Raw genomic sequence first — 24,173 nt, forward strand, 5'->3', positions numbered from 1 at the left:
AAGCACGTGAATCAAGATTTCCAAAAATTGAGGTTGGAAACCAGTGTTCCCTCTGATCTTTTCTATCGACGTGTGGGTTTTTTCCATCCATGTGCAGAATAAATTTTGCTATGTGCACCAAGGCATGTGGAAATGTGCACCACCAGATAAACACAAACCCTAGCAGCAGTCACGCTGCTAATCCAGCTTGAAGCCAGCTGTCTTCAGCACTGAGCCCGGGATTGGGCTGCCAACCTGCCTCTGTGCCGGCGTCAGCGCTGGGCCACTGGCCTTTGGCTAGGGCTAAGCTCACACCAGCTTGGAGAAGAGGGCGGAGCATGGGAGAGGCCAAGGTTTGGCTCCAGAGAGGTTTAATCTGTTAGACCTGGCCGCTGCTCATGTTGGGTGCTAATGTTCAGAAGCTCCAAATCTTTCAGGACTCCACATCGCTAGCTGGGCGCTGATCGGTAAAGCAGAGATGCACTTTGTTAGGGGATGTACGTAAATGTGATTCACGTTTAAACGCAGCTTGAAATGCTGTGGGCTTTCAAATCTGGCAGGAATCACACACCCGCAGGAGTGCACTCTTCAGGCTCCAAGCCACTTCCTCTGTGCTGGCAGCAACGGAGATTCTGCGGCGGTGGCCTGCACATGAGCTGTTTTCATGAGAGGGCCCGGTCCTCCGTCCTGTGCTGAGATCCTTCAGGGAGAGCTGGAAGAGAGGGAGAAGGAACTCCCGATGAACCTGAAATTGACGTGAGAATTTCAGGTCTTTGGAGTCCTTTTCTGGAGCTGTAACTTCCTTAATCTAATCTAAAGCACCATCATACGGACAATAGGGGGGCAAAATCCTCCAGTGGTGTCAATTGACGTAACCCCACTGACTTCTGCAGGGCAGTGCCCGTTGACACCAGTTGAAGATCAGGCTTGTAGTAAACCTTCCATCAGCGCGCTGTGTGTGTGTGTGTCAACGGGAACAATGCAGCTAAGGAGTTGTAATTTGCGCTGACCCTGTGAATGTAGGTGTATTCGCTTCGCCGTGGAAGAATTCTCTTCATTCAAAGCTCTTTATACTCCCCTGAACCTGCTTTTGTGAGGGTCCCCGCCTCGAGGGCAGCTGCGGTCATTCTGTCTGGCTAAGCCATGCAAGGTGTGGAATTTGCATGCCAGGAGGTATAGTGTCAGGACTGAGCAAGCTTCCCCCAAAAGCTACAATCAGGTTTGACGTGTTCTTAGCTGTGATCAAGAAGATGTGGGACTTGTGATCCAGTAGTGGCTAGAGGCCCTAGTTGAAATTACAGGCCCCCTCCCTGTGCTCTCTGTACAGGCAAAAGGCAAGATTAGTGTGGCGCTTAGGAGCGTGTGCACCCAGCCCCATTGTGCTACGTTCTGTGCAAACTAGGGATATAAAATCCCATGTAACCCTTCCGCCGGGTAGGCCCGGCAGCAACCAGGGCCAGGTTCAATATCTAGGGCTCCATCTCTCTCAGAACCGGCTTGAGTCCCCACCCAGTAGCCTGGGAAATTCACACACCCCTGGGCGCCTCTGAGAGGCAATGCTTCCCCACAGAGTCTGAGTGTCGAAAAGAAACTTTTAATGAAAGAGAGAGAGAAGTCACATGGCATTATCTTGGGAAAATACCAAAACCAGACTTCGTAGCCCCCTTCCCCGCGAGTAACTGTCCCAGCTCAAAAGAATTGAGCAGTGTCTTTTGGCTCTCAGGCTCACCAGTCCAACAAGATAAGGGTTCTGTCCACTTATCCAAACGTTCTCCGTACCCCACGTCAAACGCCCCACTTACAGCTCTGTCCAGTCAGTGCAGACTCTGACACATCATCCTGATGACTCTACTCCTTGAGTCTGAGGCTATGCCACCTTTGTGCTGCTCCTACCGGCCGCCTGCTGGTCGTTCCCACCAGCCGCTCTGCTGGCCGCCTGCCGCCGCTCCTACCAGCCACCTGCTGGTTGTTCCCACCAGCCGCTCTGCTGGCCGCCTGCCGCCGCTCCTACCGGCTGCCCGCCGGTCGTTCCCGTTCCCACTGGTGTCATATTTTTCAGTTCCCACATTTAGGGGTAGCATGATTTGTGACTCCCCCACAACAGCCCCAAATTAGTTACAATACACCACATTCCGTTCCAGCACTGATGCTCCATCAGCCCTCGCTGAATTGGATTTACATAGGCACACCTCGGATTCCTTCCCCCTCCTGGCATGAGCTGTATTTACATATCAACAGTTAACAGTTAATTATCTTGCAGAGCTAAACAATTGGAGTGAGCACACCCACCCCCTGGGCAGCTCTCTCCTTTTAGTTGGCTGATAGCAAGCCGTAATTCAGCCCCGGCTTACATCCGTGTAATGTGTTATCCAGTTAAACTATAGGTTTGACCGGTTAACCGCTCACTGTGCTGCAGTGGGTGGGCCCGACTGGACTGGAGCACTTCCTGCCTGCAGCGTGATGGGCCCAGCCAGGCATGGGCACCAATTAACTGGTTACCCCAGTAAGCATGGTAAGACTATGGGTCTTATCGGTCAACCCCTTACACCTCCAGTGCCAACACAGAACGGAAAGCCCCAAAGAGCTGACGGTCGGAAGATAAGGGACGGGCCGAGAGATGGGGACGGACCGATAGGGAAGCACCATGAGACAGAGGCACGACTGGTCAGCGTGAGCCGCTTGGTCTCTGCCCAGCAGCAGCCGAGCCGCTGTGAGCGGAGCAGCGCAGGACAAGATTGTGGCTGCGGACACGTGCGCTGCTGAGAGCTTGGACAGGAGGGTTAGAGGAAAGGTCATGCCTTCGCCATGCCATGCGGGTAGAATCTTGTTCATGGCTGTGCAGCTGGTCTGATGCAGAGAGGGATATAGATCCCAGGAGTAAAAATCTGGCCCTGTCGAAGGCAGGGACGAAATTCCCCTGGCTTTCAGTAGAGCTGTGACGGCCCCCAGCGTTTTGGGATGTCCTTTCCTGGCTCGGCAGCCCTTCTGTGGTGTGCGGCAAAGGCAGCGACTGCGAATGTGAGGTTGTGTTTGTCTCCCCACCCTCCCGCTATCTTGTCCGGCAAGACCATTTTGAACAGTTAACATGTGGCTATTACTAAGAGGACCTTCCCTAACCGCATAATCCAATACCGGACACCTTTTGTAGAGTGTCTTCCGTACAAACGGCATCCCAGAATGCATTGCAGGCGTACGGAGCACTGCAGTTGCACGGCGGCAGAATTAAAGCATTCAGTCAGCAGGGGAGGGGAGATGGTGGAGGGCAGGCAGGGGAGCAATGGGCTGCTTTAAGCTGTCCAGGAAATGCAACGGGGCAGCGATTGGAGGATGGTGCAGGCAGGGAGGGAGTAGTTCAGAGGAAGCTGCGAAGGAGAAGGCTCTTGAGATGCTGAGCGAGATGGAGACACAAGTAGATCCTTGGTGCGGGTGTGGGGGAAGGTGCCCGGTGTCTCTACACCAGGAAAATGGAACCATTTGCTATTGAACACGGACAGTTCAGAGTGTCCACATGAGCCCCGGTGAACTAGTTTAACCCCCCTTGCAGATACACCTGTGCTAGCGGTGCTCTAAGCCATTTCAGCTACAGAGTCCTCTGGCTGCTGCTCCTAACCCTCCCATCACTGCTCCCAGAAGTAGTGGATTCTGGGAAATTCCTCATGGGCCCCATGAAATACTAGAATATTAGGGATGGAAAACTGATGTTTTAGCAAGTCTGCACCCACAAAGTCGTGAAGCCAGTTAAGACTGAACTGGCTTCTAAAACAAGCCTCTTCTACACCGACCAGGGTTCAAAACACTTATAAAGCAGCTGTAGCATTTTTATATGTGGTTGTAACAGTTGTTGTTAGGAAATTAAACTGGTTCATAGACCAGTAGGTTTCTTCAATGCAGTGCAGGGTGATCGGGGTGGCTACGAGGGGTGTAAATGAGTAATTGACCATACGATTAACCGATAACCCTAGGCTTACTGGTTAATCCAGTTGACTGCTCTCCTTCCCCCCGCCCCCCTTGCTGCCTCTGATACAGAGGCAGCAAGGGGTGGGGGACAGCAGGAGCCGGTGCTAGGGAGAGCCGGCTTAAAAGCCGGTTCCCCCCAGTCCCGGCTCCGTGGTGCTTCCTGTCCCTCCCACCCCCACCGCTGCTGCCTCCATCAGAGGCAGCAGCAAGGGTGGGGTCAGGGGAGGATGCCGTGAAGCAGGTTTTGCTTGTTCCCTGTGAATAGAGGCTGGAGGAGCCTCTGCCCCACAGGGTGCTGGGACCCCCCACGGACAGGGGCTGCTGCCGGACCAGCCTCCATCCATGGCTCCCGTCGCAGATGGGCTCTAATAAAGAGGCAGCAGTGCGGGGTGGCTGGGGGCTCCCAGGGTGTGGGGCCAGAGAGCACTGACTGTCGGCCTCACCCCCAGGGACTATAGAATAATCCGAGTGATGGAGAAGAATTCGTGCAGTTACTCGACTAGTCTGTTCCCCGATAGCTAACGTCCCTTGTGGCTAACTGTCCCTTTAAGAGACTCTAACTTTGACAAATGCAAAGAAATCCATTAGGTGCTGCCTCATAATTTCTGATTTCAGTTTCTGGCCTTGTTCAGTCTTATTGCTCCTGATACAATAATCATTTTCTCCTCAGTCGCCACTGCTTTGGAGAGGCTGCGTGGTAATTTCATGCTTTTCTTTAAACAAAGTGGTCACCGATTAAGGAGGAGAAAAGAAAGATTTTTTTAGCCCTGCTATCTGCCGCTGACATTTTTCCGTCCCTTTGCAGAGATGCGGGGGAGAATTTTTTCCTCCTGCTGAATTCAGATTCTCTCCAGACATCTGTCCCTCTGTCCCTTGCCCTGGGCTGTGGGGGAGCTTGCAGATGAGATAGTAAAGTGGTTTGACTTGACTGCAGCCCACCTGAACAGCCGAGTAGATAAACAATGATGCCGAGTTCTCGCTGTGCTTTACAATGAATGATAAGTAGAATTATCCTCCGGGAGAAATGGAAGCGATTTGTCCAAGGCTAATGGGAACAGGATGGAGGCATCCTCTATCCAAATCCAAAGCGGTAGCTACTGGATCCCGGAGATTGTCTGCGCAGCGTATGCCTGCACCCTGGTTTAATGCTAGGAAGGTTGAAAGCAAGACCGAGTGTCCCTTGACTTTCTGCTCAGCGAGTCAGGCTATGTCTACGCTACAGAGTTTTTTCGGAAAAACTGCCATTTTTCCAAAAACACTTCACTTACATCCACACTGCAATCGCGTTCTTTCAAAAAAAATGAAAAGAACGGAGAGGTTTTTCCGACATTGGTAACCCTCTTTCTACGAGAAAGAAGCCTTTTTCCAAACGAGCTCTTTCAGGAAAAGGCGTGTGTGGACGGGGAAGAGGGAGTTCTTTCGAATGACGAGGAAAGAGGAAAAAGCACAGGTGCCTTGGTGGCCACTCCATCTATAGTAATCACAGCTCACGTGTGAGATGGCGTCCATTCAGTGTGGCTGATCTCTTTTGAAAAAGCAGATGGCGTTTTCGATGCGGTGTGGCAGTGTGGATGCTCTTTCGGAAGAAGTTTTTTCAGAAGATCTCTTCCGGAAAAGCTTCTTCCAAAAGAAGCCTGCAGTCTGGATGTAGTCCTGTAATGATGCTGTCCAAGAAGGGGTGTACCAACATGGGGAAAGGAGACGGGCCTATTTGGGGCGTCCCAGAAGAAGGTGTGACAATAGGCTGCCTGAACAAGCAGTTCTTTGGCGTTCCCGAAACAAGGGGGAGGCAGAGCTAGTGGCATGCTCTGGAGCACAAAATTGACTGCAGCAGCATTACTGGATCTGCATATAAAAGACCTGGAGGCATGAGCCTTACGTCCTTTGGCTCCTGCCTTCTGCATCCGTCGGTGCAATAGGGCGTGATACCCGGCCTCTCATTCAAAGAGCTGCCGACAATCCCTCCTGCCCTGTGCCACCCTTGAAGGGAACCCAGTGGGATTCGGTGGACTTGGCTCTGGAGTCGAAAAAGCACAGGTGGTTTGCTTTCCGAATCCCAATGGGAGCACATGTCTATTTTATACATAAACAAATGAGCATTCCCCTACTGAATCATCAGCCACGCTGAGCACCGGAATGTGATACTGACCTAACACTGTGGGTCAGTTAGTGACAGAGCCCGAAACGATAATTCACCAATCCAGCGCGAGGAGGGAACCTGTTTTGCCTTGTGCTGTTCAAGGCAGGGCGTTCCCTCTGGCTCTCCGCCTGTGCGGTGCAAGGGTGTCTCCCCCGGGGACGTGGAGATGGTCAAAGCCGACAGCGGAGAGCCAAAACCCGGCTTCCTTCCAATTGCGCCACGCCCCGAGCAGGGCCGTTCTCCAACGATCCCAGCCACCTCGGATCGGACCGGTAGAATCTTTTAGCAGCGCTTTAGACCCTAAGCCTGAGGGTATGCACAGTACAGCAGCTGTTCCCAGTCTCTGCCTCTGCTCCCCTCCCCTCCTGGCTCTTTGTCCCTATCTTTCCCTTCCGAGAGCTCGTTTGCTGTGGGAACGATCGGTACCCAGTGATCAGGGAACTGTTCATGGGAGGACGGGGCTCTTCGGGGTACAGTGGTGCTGGAGAGAGACCTTGCCTCGTTGCTTCCTGCTCTGAAGGTGGAGGAGGGGGACTCCCAGGCAGGAGGGTGTCTGTGTGTGTGATGTCACTTGTATGTCATGGGGCCGAAAGCCGGAATGGCGGGTCGGTACGTGGGCGTTGCCGTTAAAAGAGATCCGGTCCCTGTGGGAGCCTGGATGGGCCCAGGGTATTAGCCCTTCTGTGAAACAAGATCCAGAGAAGATAGAAAGCCCTGATTTGGGAATCACAAGTTCCCCCCGCAACATGGGCGGTTCGTGCTGATGAATGAGAGGAGGGAATGTGCCTCCCAAGTTTGGCAGCCTCCGGTGAACGCTCAGGGATAAGGACAAGCACGTCGCTTCCCCCGTGCTCTTTGTTGGCATACTATATTCCCGGGCACTCGCCCCGGCTGCTGGGAAGGTGTCATCACTTGCTCTTTGATACACTAAGCGCCAGCTGCCACTCAAGTCAACATGAGTCTTTCCACTGATGTTAATGTGAGTTAGATCAGCCCCCCAGGGCAACTAGAGAGGCTGGTAGGTTTGGCCCCGCAGGCTCTCGACCCTTCCCCAATAGATGCATCTTAAAGAGACACTACGGGGTTAAACAACATACAGAGGGAAATCCCTTTGCATAGTAGAGATGCTACTGTAATGACAACAGTGCCTAGTTCTTACACAGTTTGCATTTGTAGATTGCAAAGCATTTCACAAAGGAGATGAGTAGCAGGATCCCCATGTCACAGGTGGAGAAACTGAGGCACTGGAAGGTGAAGGCACTGGTCTAAGGTTACCTGCCAGGTGCAGGTCTCCTGAGTCCCAGTCCAATGCTGTACTCACAGACCAATTCGATCAGTGGGTTTCATTTTCATATCTCGTGAGACGAGGGACACCAGACAGCCACCTCCCCCAAGAGTGCAGTTCGGACTCTGTCACTAACTGGCCAACAGTTTTAGGTCAGTGTCACATTCCAGTGCTCAGCGTGGCCGATGCTTTCAGTAGGGGAATGCTCATTTGTTTATGTATAAAATAGATATGTGCTCCCATTGGGATTCGGAAAGCAAACCAGAGACACATTACAATTGGTTTTAGGGTTTGTGAAAAAAAAGGATGGAGTCAAATTTGACCTGAACTGTGTCACTTTAAGAAAGAAATCTTCCTGTACAAAACTGTGGCTAGTGCGCGTACAGTCTTGTTATTTATTTGTATTATAGTAGCCCCCACTAAAATTGGGGCCCCATTGTGCTAGGTGCTGTGCAAATACATAGTGGGAGGTAGTCCCTTCCCCTAAAAAGATCGCAGTATAAACAAAGGACTGGGAAACTGAGGCACAGTGCAGTGATGTGGTTTGTCCACAGTCACAAAGCAGGCCAGTGGCAGAGCTGAGAATAAAACTGTGATCGCTTAGCTCCAAGTCTTGGGTTTCTCCTTCAGGATGACTTCCATTGAATGACATTAAGTTCCTGTGACAGTCATGTCTGCTTCCTGCAGATCAGGTGGAACACCAAGGCTTCATGCTTGTACCAGGGCAAAAGGCCTGTAGTTCGTCTCGGGTACCTTACAAGTGCCGTGGTGTGATGGAGGAGGGAATCAGCTCCTAGCTACAAAGCTTTCATGAGAGAGAGAGAGCGAGAGAAAGAGAGAGTGTGTGTCAAACGCCCTGGTCCGTCTAGGCTTGTGAGAAGAAAACCAAGTGAAACTTATGATCAATTGGGTTCATGCTGAGGCTGGAGAGATAAGCCTGGATGGATGGTGCAGCTGTAGGCAACTCTGGATACTTCCAAGGTTACAGACTTCCTTAAAGAAGAAATGACGGGAGGTACTGTTGGTTTGGATGGATCACAAGAACCACTACTCGGCCGATGTGCCGCGTTCTTTTCCTTTGTTCTGCCCGATGGAATAGCAGGTGAGGGGAGTCTAGAAAAACAGGCATCCCTCCGAAATGCTGAGCGGAGGTTAGCCGGCATTCTCGTTAAAGGCCTGGAGCTGACAGGAACTGCGGGGAGCTTTGAAAATCAAGCCCTGAACTATCAAAGACCAGATCCTCCAGTCCTGGGGCGAGGCAGCCTCTGCTGAAAGCAGTGGAAGCTTTGCTAGCGGAAGGGCTGCCAGGTTGGGTCTCAGCTGGCTGTTACAAAAGGAGAGCGAGCCGCTCCCCCTCCAAAAAAATTGGGACCGTGTAGAAATTAACATGCACAAGGAATTGGCAGGAGTTGGAGAGTTAGAAGGAGGAAGGGAGCAGGCAGAGGGTGAGGGAGGATCACAGCTGTAGAAACACTTCTGCTGCTCTGGAGCTGTAGAAGAAACAGCTTTTACAAAGCGTATGTGTCAAGGTCTAAACTGACAGAAGAAAAACAACCCTTTAATTGTATTAACAATCCGAGCCAGCCTTTCTGTAGCAACTCTAAACCCCACACCATTTGCAAGAGGGTTAGACACCTGATAGCTTCTCTCCCACTCTTATTTCTGCCTGGCTTTCTTTCCTTTCGCGGAGTCGTTCGCAGGGTCTCTCGTTTCTCAGGAGCAGGGCTGTCCTTAGGATTTATGGCACGCCGTGCTATTAAACGGCTGCCCGACAACTGCCCGACAGAGGGACAGAATGAGGATTTTGTCGAGATGTGATTTTTATAAGCTTCACAAACACACCCGTGAAATATTTTTAGAACCGATTTGAAGCGAAGGTCCTGTCGACTCACACGGTAAATTCAGACACGGACAGTTTGTACTTGGGGTTGGCCAAGTGGTTCCTTCCCACCGGAATGGCTCGTTCACGGGTTGCATGTTCCGCTCGTAGATCCGTCTGGCGTTTTCACCGTGGCGTTCAATAGCTTCTCTTGGAGGAAGCAGAGTCACAGAACAGGGATAGGGACTAGTCGACGTATCGGGTGGTGGAGTAGTGATTCGGTGAGTCGCCTCTCCGCCCTTGCTGCCTCTATCAGAGAGACGCGGCGGGGGGGAGGTGGGCAGGATTTGGTGCTGGGGGAAGCTGGCTTATAAGCCTCTTCCTCCCAGCACTGTCTCCATGGGGGGCAGGTGGCAGCAGGGAAACGGCTCGAGGAGGGATTGAAACGGTTCCGCTCGCGCTGGTCCCGACTGCTGCTCCTCCCCCTTTGAAATGTACCAGAGCTGCTCGTGGCTCCTGGACATTTCAAATGGAGAGGCCGAGCGGGTTCCCGCTTCCAGGCAGCATGATAGCGAGCGCCCCCCCTTTATCGACTAATCGATTAGCTGATTAATCGAAATTTAACATCCCTAGATGAGGCAGGTGGGTGGGCATTAGGACCCAATTTTTCAGGCGCCCTATGCAGCTCTGTATTCTGCATGTGGGTAAGGATGGTTCTCCTTGGGAGGGTTTCGGCTCATTCCCAGCCACTGCTCGCTGTGTCTGGCAGTGGCCAGTGCCCGTTGCTTCACAAGAAGGCAAATCAGAGCCTGCCACGATGTGTTGTTTAACGCCATCCTGAGCCAAAGCTGCCCCCCAGCCCAGCTCCTCAGTCATGAGGGCTGATTGCCCTTATTGTCTTGTGTTAGTCACAAGGCAGCAGGTTTGCTCAAGGCTCAATTATCTGTTAAATAGGGAAAGAGCGATCAGGTAGAAACAGCCTTATGGGGGCCCCCTCCCGCCATCGGCCCCGACACCAACCTCCGGTCACTCAGCTTGCTCATAAGCAGGCAGGAATAAGAGTCTGATGAAACGGGCTTCAGCTTTGATGTTCATGACCGTACCACTTAGCGGTAGAGATTGAATGCAGAGTTAATTAGACAATGATTGCATGTTAATGAAATGGCCATTGATTGGTGAAGGAAGGCGGGGGAGGGGAAAACAAGCCCTTGACTGAAGTTCGGTAACGAGACGAGAGATTCACTTAGTTTTAAACCGAGCCAGCGACGGGCTTGGCGCAGCAACAAGGAGCTATGTCAAGTCAACAAAGGACGAGGGTGCTTTTCTAAGGAGCCCTGTTCACTATGCACTGGCTGCTTTGGTCCCCTAGATTCGCTTTGTGAAACTGTCATCACACGGCCTCAGATCAGGCCCCATCGCCATTCAGAGCACCTACGCAAACGCTCTTATGTCTGTTTTTGAAGGTCCCTTTGTCGCTGCGGAGTGAGACTCCGGGGGGACGGAGCGTGGCACAGCCCCTCCTCTGGGAAATTCAAAGCACATCCTGTAGGCATGAAATACATCGTGGATTGCTCTGCAGTGCCGGCTTAAAGGGTTTGCTAAAAGATGGCTTTAGCAAGGCGGGAGGAACTGGGGGTGGTGGATTGACAGCCCCAGAGGACTGGCGTCCAGGGTTTATCCAGCAAAAAGGTACACAGGGAGTTAGCATGAGGGCAAGCCTCTAACACCCCCGGGTGCCATGACTGGTCTGCATGACAGGAAAGAGAATTTGGTCTGTGTCAGCGCTCCCTGTAAGCTGAGCGGCTGCTCAGAAGAGCCGCCCAGCTGATTAGTAGACCGCCCACAGCTCGGTTCTTTGTTTCAACGGGTGGTGCACATTTGGACATGCCTCGTGCACATAACAAAATGCATTCTGCACAGGGGATGGAAGTAACTCGTGCATGAATGGGAAAGATTAGAGGGACCACTGCTCTCTGCATCTCTCTATTCTTGGCCTCTTTGTCGAGACCGCCAATAAGGGTGCCTGGATGTGAGACCAAAGGAACCGGAGGCCAGTTGGCAGAAGCACAGAGGTACATAAGGGACACAGACATCCCCTGGCCTGGCACCTTCATGCCAGCCCACCAGAGAACGTCATGGGAGGTCCCTAGTGAAAGTCACGCTAGTCATCATAATGACGGTGCAGCATATGCATGGCAGGCGCATGAAGAGCTAATTATATAGACGAACAATGGGGGGTTCTCTAGGACTCTGAGTTAAGACAAGTCAGCACAAGGTGCCCCGGCAGCTGTCGTGCACCAAGCAAGAGGCTGGGCACACGTGGGTTGGGTATTGAACGGTTCCTAATGGACGCCCATGTACCGTCTGAACAAAATGTGAATGATTCAGTGGTGGAGCCCGGAGGGGACAACAGCAGCTCCTGAGCCTGAGAGAAGATCGACCTTCTGGAATTCTCGTGGGGCGGGGGGGGACTCACCAGTTACCCCTTCAGTGCGGAAAGACAAGCTGCCAACGGGTTGCCCTCCTGAGAAGGGATCTCCGTCCAACTGGTGGGAAATGCCACGGAAAGGACTTGGGGTTGGCTGCCCCGCAGGAGACAGGAGCCTGGCTCGTGATTCTCTCTAGAGAACACGGTATGGTTTTGTTTCAAGCGTAACCATTTGTTCCCAATATTCTCACCCCCTGCGGCTTGAATCCTTGTTCAGAGTCAATATCGTCTTGTTTTCTAGGGATGCGAATGGTTGTCTGGTTGCCCGGTAAGTGTCACCCTTACCAGGTAATACTTACGGGTTCTGGTTAACTGGTGGGAGCTGGAGGAGCCCCCCTTTAACCAGTTAGACATTAGGGTTAGACTGCGGGCTGGTGTGTGCATATCGCTAGCCTGGGGAGAGAGCAAAGCCTGCGGAGTGCTTGGATTGCCCAGGGCTGGTGGTTTCAGGGAGCTGCTCCACACCTGGCACACATGAGACTTCCTCCCACTAAGGCCAGGTGGTGGTGAGGTTCCTCCCAACCCTGGGAGGTCACAGGGCTTAGCGAAAAGCAGCCGCTTCTGGGTGCTGGCCTGCGATGGGTTCTGTGCTGGGAAGTCATGGAGGGTTTTGTCCCTGTTGACGTGGTTGTTGCCTCAACGGTGGCCTGGGAAGGTGCCGTGTCCTGCTGCCACGGGCGTGTAGCAGTGGTGCCGCTACAGAGCAGTGCAGACCGTTGGGTGGGGTTCTGTGGGGACCAGGCCATCCCAGACGGGTGGGACGTGGCCCAGCCTCTGGCTCTTCTGTGCCGCACCAGCTTCTGTCATGAGCATGGAAGGGCAGACTGGGCCGTGCCTCTTCTCCGAGTGACACGTGTATGTGGAAAAGGAGCTCCCGGCGGGTAAATACCCATCCCCGGGAGATTGGAAAACCCCAGCCTGGGAAGCTGAGGGGTAAAACTGACAGAGCGGGCAGGAGAGGGGAAACTGCCATGAGCAAATTTGCCTCGGAGTTTGGAGGAAGAGGAGAGGGAGGTAGATCTGGGAGGCCAGTGTTGCTGAGTGGGAGCTGGAGAGAAGGAGGTTTCTGCAGGCATGAGCGTGCTATGGGAGGGTAGGATGCTGCATCGGCCGCAGCTGATCCTCTGTGTATCCCAGACTTTGGTTTCCCAGGATCTGTGGCTGCCCTTTCAAGCGAACCTTGCCGTGAATTTCTGAGCCAGGGAGATGACCCCCCCCCCGCCCTTGTTCCAGACAGCAGGCGGAGGGGCCTTCCACGGAGCAGACAGCCCCGGTCACCAGACAGATATATTGACCTGTTAGTATTTAACGTGGTTTAACCAGGTAGAGATAAACGAAAGCTTTCAGGGGCTGAACTATCACACAGATCACAATTAAGGTGGCACATGTGTTCGCAGGACGTAAAATCAATAGGCCCAGACAGGAGGGTTTAGTCTCTATTTAAACTTGAGGCGAGAAGTCCATTTTCCCGCAGCCGCGGCTGGGCCTGCGCCATCCAGGAGGCTGTCTGTTCACTGTGGGCAAAGCCCTTTATTACCTCCCCGAATGATTTTTCCGCTAAGCTTTTGTCTTCATCATAACAGAAGGAGCCACGCTGGTTGCCACGGCGCTGGTTGCCGAGAGGCCGGCCGGAAGGCCACGCTCGCTGGGTGCCCACCGGCCCTTCATGGCTTTCCAGCTCCCAGCTCAGACTGGCTCCGGGCAGCACTTCCCTGTTGCCTTGTGTCTCTAGGGTGACACAGAGCCCAGGGGTGGACTGTCCGTGTCCAGCTGCTCAACAGAGCAGGTCTGGGTCCTTCAGGTCCCCCGGGACAGTGTGAGCATCTGTCCTGTGGGATTTTGGCCTGGCCCATGGGGAGAGACAGAGCATAGTGGCAAAATGACATAAGGGCACGTGGCGGGGATGGGGGGGATGCTGCATTCAGGGTGCTTGGGGCCCCTAGCAAAGGCTGTGAGTTCCCTCTCTCCAGGCTTAGACCTGTTACCAGAAAGAGTCACCAGTTGCCATGCCAAAACAGACCCAGAGCCTCTATGTGTGACCCTACGTTCAGCTCTGTCTTGATGGAGAATCAGCTGCCTGCCCCGACCTCTCTCCGTGCCAGCAAAGCGAGTTCTGCAGGGAGCTTAGGACAGAGCCTGGCAGAGAGCAAGAGGTGTCCAGAAAGCAGGTGAGGGAGCCGATCATTCCCCGTCGTGAAGCAGGGTCTGTGCTAGAAGGTAAATTGTAATAAATTATGCTGAGTCCCTGGTTATTCCCATCTCGCCCTATGATTAATGGGTTGACCCTCCTATCAGGCGGTGGAAATGTCACAGCCCATCTGGTGGGCTGTCACAGCTGTGCCTTTCTCTCCTCCGGATCAGCTGCTGCTGCATGCCTGTCTATCGAGGGGAAGCAACCTGCAACCTCGTAGGATGCTAGGCTCTCCAGACCACCGCAGTGCTAGCTTGGATGGGGGGAGGAAGGCCTGGGGGGGTCTGAGTGGGCAGCGGTAGAAGCTGCGGGGAGAGCGCTCTGTGAGAGCCACCCGTTTACAGGACAGACGGACGCATGAGCAGGGCATTTGGAGCAAAGGAGATGCCAAGGCCCTAAACACAGGGCATGTGGGCTGTTTGGAAAGGGTTTTAGTGACGTGCTGGGAGCAAGGGGGCTGGGAGTCTGGAGATCACAGTTGTGGGCCAGAAGCCTCCGCTGATGGGCTGGGGTGAGCCCTCGAATCTGTGTTGGACCCAATGCAGCGAAGTACCTGCTGCTGAGCTCCCTGGGAATTGTGTTCATCTCAGCAGTGGGTGGGTCTTCTGGCCTGGATCTTCACAGGTATGTAAGCACCCAACGTCCATTGATTTCAGTTGGGGTTAGGTGGCAAAACACCTCGGCCTCTCTGCCTGTTAGATTCCTTTAGGGATGGCCACTTTTGACCGTCTCCCATGACTTTCAAGTGCAACAGCACTGGATTGGCTAATGAACGAGGGAAACTAGCTGGAAAGAGAAGGGGAAATCAACAGCAAATCGCAGGGGAATCTGGCCAGCTTCCCCGCCCAAGCTGGCCGAAACAAAAAGCAGCATTGAAATGCCATGGTCTCCCACCTCTCTTTGCTTTAACAAGCAGCACACACCGACCTTGCTTTGCAGTGGCCACCGTCCAAAAGCCTGCTAGGTACGTTCCCATGCAGTAATGTCTGAGGGGGAGCTGAACGTCTCTAAGCTTAGCCAAGGGAAATACCTGCCGGATTTGAGAGGCTGCAACACGAGAGCCGTCGTTGTAGGCGAAGCAGTTTTTTCTCTCATCGCTTACGTATCCGTGAAGCTGGTTTGAGGGTCATTCGTTTTCCATTTTTGGTTGGCTCAGTTTGTCTTTACCTCAGCCTGATGTAGGCTAGTGGGGCTCCTGGAAAAGGAATGTAACGCTCTTCGTTAATGTGAGCTTCCCTAGGGAGACCTGGCTTGTGTGCTGGGGTAATAAGTACTGAACAGTTCCCCTCTGAAGGGGCCTGTGTTCAAGAGACTGGGGTTTTTGGGGTCCCACTTGAGACACCTTGCCTGGGACCTGTTTGAACCTCCACCCCATGAAAATGAGGCGTCTTGCCGAGGGAATCCAATATCACTAGTTGCTGCTGGAAGTGTAGGCAGAAGCCTTCTGTTAATGGTCAGCTTTTGGCTTGAGATGCCACCACTCTTAACAGTGTCAGGTCAACTGGGTACCTTTGCCTCAGAAACGCTGGTAGGCGAGGGCCTGGCATACTGTACTTGGGGTTAGGTGACTCTTGCTGGTTAGAGGTGGGAGTGGGGGTTTCTGTGTCAGGACGCGTGTGGAGAAAGGGAACATTTTTCCCAAAGGGGATGTTGGGCGAATATATTCGCAGCACAGCTCCTGGCCAGACGGAGCACTCTGCAGGAGTTGGAACGCCAACGCTGGCTGTTACTGGGATGAAAGCCCTGTCACAAAATGGACTCCTGTTGCCTTTTTCAGGTCTCTAATTTTGGCAGCTCCTCCGGTTCTTGCTCCTGCAGAACTTGCTTTGCAAGGAAAAGGACTAGGAAACTGGGCCCTAAAATGGGAACACTCTGGGCTTAACTGTTCAGTCTTTCTTCTTAGCATCGTCCTCCATTGCAGCGGGAGGGGCACTACTGGTGGAACAGCCGGGCTACGGTTGCACCGACATTTGAACCAGACTGTTGCCGAGGCACGTGCAGAGATCGACAAGAGAAGGGTGGAAGCGCTTCTGCCATGAGTGTCCAGGCGAAGCTAGCCCTCCCTGGCGGAGCTGTGCTGCCCAGACACACACGTGCACTTCTCGTTCCCTCATCAGAGGGGTTGCCTTTTATTTTCTGCCAATGGCTGCCATGGACACTAGGCCGAGGCAGGATCTGACGCATACTACTTCCGGGGGAATTCTGCACCACTGCGCGATGCAGAACGCCGTACACATTCATGTGGGATGCGCAGAAATTCCTTTTTTCCCTGACAGGAAAGGGCTGCGGAGACACAGGCTACCGTTTGGGGCTGCTGGACCTGCCAGAACCTGGAGAATTCCCAGCAGCTGCAGTTCCCAGTACGCCCGGAAATGAGGCAGTGGTGAGCAGGAAGCGCCATGCAAGCCCGGGACCCGGCAAGAGGCTGTTTCTTCCTCTGGATCCCTGGGCTCTAGGAGGGAAGTGTTGGGAGTATCAGAGAATCACAGAACACTAGAACTGGAAGGAACCTCGAGAGGTCATCAGGTCCAGTCCCCTGCCCTCACGGCAGGACCAAGAATAGGAACAGTGATTGTTTGGACTGGGGGAGAAGGGAGGGTTAAGAGACATGAGTGTCTGGACTGGGGGGATGTGGCTGGTCTCTCGGGGGAAGGGAAGAGATTCTGGCCCCCAGCTGGGATCTGTGGGAAGGGGGCAAAGCAGTAGGAACTGGGCTGTCACAGGGTTTTCTTTAACTTTCTACTCCTGGGGGGATTTTTGTGTGTGACGGGTGTTTGGAAATAAATTACCGATATGCTCACACGGTGTTATCTTGACAAATAACATTTGCAGAATTTTAAAGTATTGTTTTGGTGCAGAATTCCCCTTGGAGCAACATACTCCCGGGGGCTGTGCATGGCCTCGCCTGTGCGGATAGGATTGCAGAATCAGGAGCAAACGCTCCAAGAGATGGGTTGTCTAAGGCGCTCAGACCCAGCCGCCGCCCCCCCGTTATCAAACTCTCTGAACTGCTGAGCTGAGACGGGGATGGTGAGGTAACCAATGCAGAGCTCAGCCGGGGCTTTCTCATTACACCTCCCATATGAGGAGGCCTGGTAAATATTACCCCTCTGTGTTCACTTGGCTCATGGAACGGTGCCTTGGCCCTTTAAGAAAATCTCTCTTGTGTGTGTCAAAGGAAGGGCCTTTTTTATAGGATCTTACTGTCATTCAGTGGAATTCGCTCTGCAGAATAGGAAACGATGCTTTGAAAAGGGACAGCATTGGGTACAGTATTACCAAGGGTTAACCATCTTGTTTCTGCTCTGCGTCTTTTCTCTCTGTTTATTTCCCCTCAGTCCCGTGTTGATATCTCTTGATAGAGACAGAAACATCTTTAATACTATTACCGCTCCAATGGCATTTCTATTGTTTTCTCCTGGGTTTTTTTTTAATAGGATGTATTTTTGGACAAGATAAAGAAAATGCATCGGATCGCTTAACTGCCATGCTTAAAGAACAACTGGATAAAGCTTGCCCAGTTGAACATTAGGGAGAGATAAGGGCAAAGATTTTCATTACATTGAAGTGGCTCTGAAAATAGGTGTGTGCCTGCCAGGGGCTAGTTTTGAGATGTTAGGTGGCTGGATTGATAGATGAAGGTTGGGGGCTGGCTGGTTAAATAAATGGATGGAGGGATACGTGTGTGTAGATGGTTATATTAGACAGGTAGATTGGATGAATAGATGTTCAGGGGTAAGATAAATGAGAATGGAGAATAATGGGTGTATTAGATGGCTGGTGAGTGGCTAGATGATGTAGAAATAAATAGTTACATGAATCATTGATGAGTAGGTAAGTGAATGGATGGAGTGTGGCAGGGATAAATGCAGGGGGCTTTCTAAGTGGGTACTGATAGATGGCTGGGTGGTTAACTTGTTGGCTAGGGAAGAGGGAAATCAGGGAGTGAGGGAAGAAATGAGGAATTGGAGAATTGATAGATATGGATGAGAGCATGATGGTTAGATAGTAAGATAATTATAGAGGGGCGCTGAGAGAAAGGGCTTTCAGGCAACTGGGATCTCGAAGGACAGTCATTGAACTTGTTCCTGTGGCTGGCAAAGAGCTGTCAAATTTGGTTCTGATGAGGTGTCTGTCTCGAAGAGGCGGGCTGCCCTTTGTAGCCCCGCCCCGCATCAGTGTGTTCGGTGCCTCTCTGGCTGTGGGCCGCTTTCTTTGGAGCCCAAACATACTAGTCTCATCTCCTCTGGATCCACAAGCGGTGGTCCCCAGTGGAACTCGTGGCTGCTCCAGTTTCCAGCCGTGGCAGGATGCAGGCAGGCTAGGGAATGGAAGAAGGAGCAGAGGGGATATCGGGCTGAAGGTGGAGGGGAGGGGGAAGCACAGGACATCAGTCACAACAGCCTGAGCTATTGATGCTGGGATGAATATCAGCTGGAATAGAGCCATGTGCAACAGGACCAATACGTCTAGATGTGGCTTTGAGTAGCCCTTGTGCTGGGCTCCCGTTAAGGAAAGTGCTTAGGCTTGTGCGTAGTTCCATCCCTATTCAGCAAAGCACTTAAAGCATATGCTGAAGTCCTCTTGACTTGAACCTAAGCACATGCTTAAGTATTTTGCCAAATAGGGACACTTTACCAAATTAAGTCCAAGTTCAGTTTCACCCTTGGCTGGAACCCCTCCATTACTAGAACACCATGTGGAATCCAATACAACAGCTCTGCATGAGTGGAGTCCCAAATAACCCCTCCCCCCCCAGTACAAATTTCTTCAAACTTTATTGATACACTGCACAATCACAACCATCTCTTATTCTTTCTGAATTAGAAAAGGTTACAACTACAATGTAACATGCACAAAATTCAGGTAGTATATTCACCCTTTTTAATACAATTATTGACGGAAAAATCAAGACTTGACTTCATTGCTTTAAGAAATAATAATCAAATTAAAGTAACCCTAGAAGGCTGTCGGAAAAAAAAGTTTGCTTTTTTGTAACAATGTGATTGTTTTTTTTCTTTAAAGCGTTTGAATACAGAAATTATTTATTTTTGTTGTTTTCAGGATAATTGTGAGTAAAATGTGCACAACCATAGCCTTTACACAGCTAATAGAACTGCGCCATTGATAAGTCATAGAATTTTTTAAACCTAGCAAAGAGAAAGGACTCTGAACTGGACAGGTAACGGTTTCATACACCCAACATGTTCCTCACAACTGCACTTTACGTGTCACAAGAAACTTGAATGCTTAAAAAAAAAGTGCTCCCTGTTAGCCATGATAAAGGGAGACCATTCTGTTTAGTTTCCTCTGCCGAAATGAACCAACCACGTGGATCAGAGGGGATTAGGTGAGAGGATTTCCCGTTCGTGGTGCTCACCACCCATGGTTGCTGGAAGAATTCAGTCTGGAAGCCATGGGCTTTGGAGTGCTTAAAGGATCCCTTTAAAGTAACATGAAGATCTGGGCATGCAGTTGCCATCTTCCAAAAAGGTCTGATCAACTCCATTTCACTTAGCTTTGGAGCCAGCATGTTCAATATTTGAAGGACATGATTAAATTTGGCCTTAGTACCAAAGTATTGACTATCTGAAGGGCAATGTGCATTGATTGAATATCACTTGGCCTCTTCCAGAGCATTGACTATGGAAAGGACGGTATCTGTTGGTTGGCTATTTTCTGCAACAGCTTTTAACAGTCATATTTTGTTTTGTTTCTCTCTTGTAGGAAAAGAATAGACTCTTGTTTCCTTTTGAATAGGATTTTTTTTCCATCTTATCATTATTTGGAAATTATTTTCTCTAATCTACCACCAACCTCCGATAAAGGCGTCCTGTGGCTACTTAAACATTCCTCTCTTTGGGGGAGGAGGAAAATTGCACTTGAAGGTTTTTGAAATGAGGGCTGTGCAAAAACTACAGCCCTCTTGCTGTTGGTGGGGAATGAAGAGGGGAGGAAAATCACATTTTTTTGTGCCACCTGAAGGTATTTGTTCAATTTCACCTTGTGGCTGCTGTTTATTTTTTTCCCCAGTTTCCAGAGATAAGAAACCTGTAAATCACTGGTTTTTGTTGTTGTTGTTGCTTTTCCCTTTGATGGGCAAGTTGGCTGCCCAGATCGAGTGGGGGTGGGGAGGAATCTCACTCCTCATCAAGCGCCACTAGGTATTTTCATGCAGCTCCGCTTGGGACAATCCGGAGTGTAACATCTTAGACATTTTCCAGGTGAATCGTCTGCAGCAATTGTGTGTGTGTGTGTGTGTGTGTGTTTGTTTTAGTGCATGGTTTAATAGTTTTGTTTAAAGTCAGTGTAACACGTCCTGGACCTTTGTACGACTTCGTGTGCTCTGGCTTTCTACACGCCTAACCCATAACGTCTTCCTCACGTGAAACAAGACGGGGCGTCTGGGATACAGAGCTGAGAGCCTAACGCTCCTGCTACCCTGGGAAAATGGGATTTTTTTCCAAAGCATGGGTTCAATTCGCAGGGCACTTGAGATGCTGAAGTGAAAACGTTTTGTCTGCCCTTGCCCAACAGAGCATGGACTTCCGACTTACATTTGTGGCATTTCTCCTGAATACCATGAAAAAAATAGGCTTGCAAACAACCGTGTATCAGGCACTTAACATTTAACCACCAGCACTTCAACTTCACATGACCTTGGAAGTCACGAAAGGTATGGGTGCCCCAGTGGGCTTTGAAATGTTGTTTTCTTTAGGGTCTTTTATTCCAGGCACTAGATTCCACTTGTACCTCTCTCTTTGTAATGGTTGTGTACGTGTGTGTGACTTGTCAAGTTATTGTCTCTCTGCTGGAAAAGAAGAGCTGTCTCTGTAGGATTGGCAACACATGTTGACCCCTCTGAGAGACCATCTCTTCAGGTTTTCTGCGTCAGCTCTCCTCCTTTGGCCTTAACGGAGTTGTAGCATGATTAGCCACTTAAAACTTGCTGTTGGATGCCATACTTTGACACCTGCTGCAATTTTTTTGGTATTCATACACCTATTACATTTTTCAGTACCATTTTTCAGATTTGAAGGGACTGTAATTTGACACGGGCATTGGATTTCACCCAGTGATCACAGCCTGTAGCCCTACAACGTGTGGTTGAACTAGATCACGCAACTAAAAGATTAGCTATAAATGCGAAGATCCACTGTTTTCATTTTTTACCAACATTCCACCAGTGGAGCCAGAGGTTTAAAATAATAATAATACTAATAATAATACAGTACCCCTTCGTATGTCTTCAGCAGTGAACAAGGTTCCATGTGAACATGTTGCAGGAGACTTACACAGTCAATGTGCAGCGGCTTCGTTCGGTTTTTCATCCAGATAAAAGAGCGGGAGGGGACCATGAGATTTCTTGAGAGCAGTAAAACAGCGGTGGTGAAATCCAGACAAGTTGCTCCTTGTTCTCAAATCTTCCCTCTTGCTTGGAAGGAAAAATCAAGGGGAAGGCAAGCATATACATTCAAGACCTCGGTGGTACTGGATATTTTTTGATACGCATTAACTCAAAAGACTACCCCCCTCCATTTTGTGAATATACTGCCTAAATGTTTAAGCCTGTTTAAGTTTTTTTTCCAGACTTTGTTTTAATCGTTCATGTTTTACATTTATTGACAGATCTGAAGAGGCACATCCTTGATCTTCAGGCACATCCTTGATCTTCAGCACATCCTTGATCATCCATGTCCCCGGCACATGGCCGTCAGCAGCTCAGTATGGTAGGTCGTGTGTTTCCTTACTTCCTTACTGCTTTTTTTTTTTTTTTGCTTACTGCATTCAAACTACCGTGCCTGACACCAATAGTAGAACTCGCAGTCAGTCAGATGGTCCCAGTGGTTAAAAAAAGAAAAAACAAAAACAAAAATAAGCAAACCGATCAAGGTCTCCTTTCACTTGCTTCCTGGGTAACAGTGCCTGTGGGATCAGAAACAGCCAAGAGGTTTCTACTAAGAGCCACTTGATTCACTGTAGTGATCCATGTCTTGCTGCACAGCCCAATCAGGTCTGGGGTGTTGATTGAAATCATTCCCACATAGGTCACCGTTTGGTCTGGGAATGCTGCAGCCTTCTAGCCCTGTCAGGCCTTCTTGGGAACGCACAGAGTTAGCAGTTTTTGTTTTTGTTTTTAATTAAAGAAATACATTCAAAGACATTGAAGCAATATAGATTCCTCCCTTACCGCCTTTAGGCTTCCGAGAAAGTGCTCATTCAAGTAAGGCCTAAACCTAACCAAGGAACATGGGGAAGCATCAATCAAAACTCAAAATAAACCTCCACAGTTTGAAAAATAAAAGCTCTGCTCCATTTTGGAAACAGCTGTCCCTCTGTAGAAGGCTTCTGCAAAGGCAGCTGAGAAACGGGAAACCATGCAAATGAAGGTTTGTGGGAGGATTTTTTCTCTTCCCTTCCTCTTTCCCATCTGTTTTCAGTGTTGAGTTAATCAAGTGCCTGGAAATTAAGTCAGTTATTCAAGTACCCTCTGCTCATAAGAGGTTCCCAAACAAATACAAGAGTGATGTCAACACACTAGCAAAATAATTGGCCTCCGCCGGCTTCTGACTAGATGGATTCCTAACGGATCAAATGAGAATCAGCGCTGGGAAAGGAAGTGAGCAGAGAAGCGTTGATCAAATAATCGCCACATAGAGTCTGGCTCTCCGGAGGTGGGGTGCTGACCTAGTTGGAATTGCCATCATTAATGGCGAATTAGAAAAACTGGATGCATCCCCATTGGAAACAGCAGTGCAAGCACCTGTTAGCAGATATAAAACATTGGTCCTTAAAGGCAAAAGATCATAACAGCACGGTTTGGGGTGGACAGAGCGGTGTTGCTTACTTTGTATTTTGGGGACATAGGAGAAAACAGATGTCGGACTATTTGGGCTGTGGGGGGAGAGGAGTTTAGCTATGTGAAGGGTGCTTTGAATTTGCCAGTGTCAGAGACATGCTCAAACAGCCAAATCCTGCTTAGCTTTAGAGCCAGTGGTTATGTTCTGCCACACACCTAAATGTAACACTGTGAAATTTCTCAATATCCGCCACCGTAACAGGTGGGTGAACAGACAAAACAGGAAGAAAACTAAACGGATGGAGGGAGCAGGATAGAAACTTGGCTAGATAAATAGGAGGCTCAATAGAGATGATTAGGCTGATGGATGGATGGAGAGCAGAAGAAGGAGAGATTTGGATAGAAGCACAGATAATTACATTGATAGATTGATAAATACAGTCAAGAGATGGTGAGAGGAAAAGCCAGATGGATAGCTAATTAGATGGATCGGTGAATAGGATAGATGGATGGATAGAATGGCTCTGTGATTACTTTGCTGGATGGGGAGATGGATGACTCATCATTTTGTCTATTTATTTGTTTGCGTTAGCCACTCAGCCATCCGTTTTAGCGCGAGGGGAGAACAGCGCCCCCTAGCTTTTCCCTTTCTCCACGCCAAGGGATCTTGAATCCTTTGTCTGTGCCCAAATGCACTATGGCCAGAGGCCATTTGCCGCCGCCCCTTACGGCAGCTGCTGCCGAAGGCCCAGATGAGGTGGGAGGACGGCGTGGGATTTATTACTCCAGCCATCCAGAGGGACGCCAGGGGAAACCCAAGTGTGACAGGACACTGAGAAACATGAACAGGTATGTACAGTGCAACGAGGAGAAAGAACAATCCGTTTGCTTAAGCGACACCGAGATAATAGGACACTTGGACTCATTTTGACTTCCACTGTGTGTCGTCTCTCAAGCCAAGACCCGTCTCCTGGGGTAGGTGGAACAGGCGCGGCCGAGAAACGCGTAACGTTGGGACAGGGTTATAAATAGGGTTGAGGGCGGGGCCGGGGCAGAAGAAATTGATTAGCTTTGGGAAACGCCCGTGACTTATCCCCCTAACCGGCAGTCGGAACCCTTTGCCCCTCCCCCCCGGCAGTCCGTTCAAGCGGTAAAACTGTTTTTTGCCCCCGCAGTGTAGAGAGTAAAGTCTGTGGTGTGGGAGAAGCCAGGCGTCGCCTCCGAGGACCCTCTGCTTTCTTATCAAAACTTGATGAGGAGGTGAGCGAAGAGGGTGCCCGATAGCCAGAGGCAGGCCATTGCTCGGGACGCTGAGTTGCTGCCGTCGTGCACTGCTCCGGGGCCTGGATGGGTTAGAGAGAGAGAGAAAGGCTTGTTATTGCCGGGGGAGGGAGAAGAGAATCAGCCTGTCCGTTGACTTCTAGGAGAGATGGCTCCCAGAGCAAAGCCCCGGACTGTGGAGAAGTCTAGAGCTGAGCTTCATGCCTCAGTCGTACCACAGCTAATGGTCTTTC

General features: G+C 50.6%; 1 protein-coding gene and 1 long non-coding RNA gene across 4 annotated transcripts in view; one reads left to right on the top strand and one right to left on the bottom strand.

Moving 5' to 3' along the window:
- Positions 1–20,497, top strand: part of LOC142820474 (uncharacterized) — a 37,555-nt gene extending 17,058 nt beyond the window's left edge. The window contains exons 1-3 of one of the 2 annotated variants that reach the window (XR_012897706.1): positions 13,342–13,836; positions 16,136–16,242; positions 20,397–20,497. This is a non-coding gene — a long non-coding RNA (uncharacterized LOC142820474). Of the gene's footprint in view, positions 1–13,341; positions 13,837–16,135; positions 16,243–20,396 lie in introns of those variants that run through there. The other variant, XR_012897705.1, reaches the window with a different exon arrangement.
- OPCML (opioid binding protein/cell adhesion molecule like) overlaps positions 18,608–24,173 on the bottom strand; it is a 1,026,659-nt gene continuing 1,021,093 nt past the window's right edge. The window contains exon 10 of one of the 2 annotated variants that reach the window (XM_075909407.1): positions 18,608–24,002. In XM_075909407.1, the coding sequence (XP_075765522.1) occupies positions 23,902–24,002 (101 nt within the window). In that variant the 3' untranslated portion in view covers positions 18,608–23,901. The remainder of the gene's footprint in view (positions 24,003–24,173) is intronic. The other variant, XM_075909406.1, reaches the window with a different exon arrangement.

This window comes from Pelodiscus sinensis, chromosome 26 (assembly GCF_049634645.1).
Source record: "Pelodiscus sinensis isolate JC-2024 chromosome 26, ASM4963464v1, whole genome shotgun sequence".
Taxonomy (NCBI): domain Eukaryota; kingdom Metazoa; phylum Chordata; order Testudines; family Trionychidae; genus Pelodiscus; species Pelodiscus sinensis.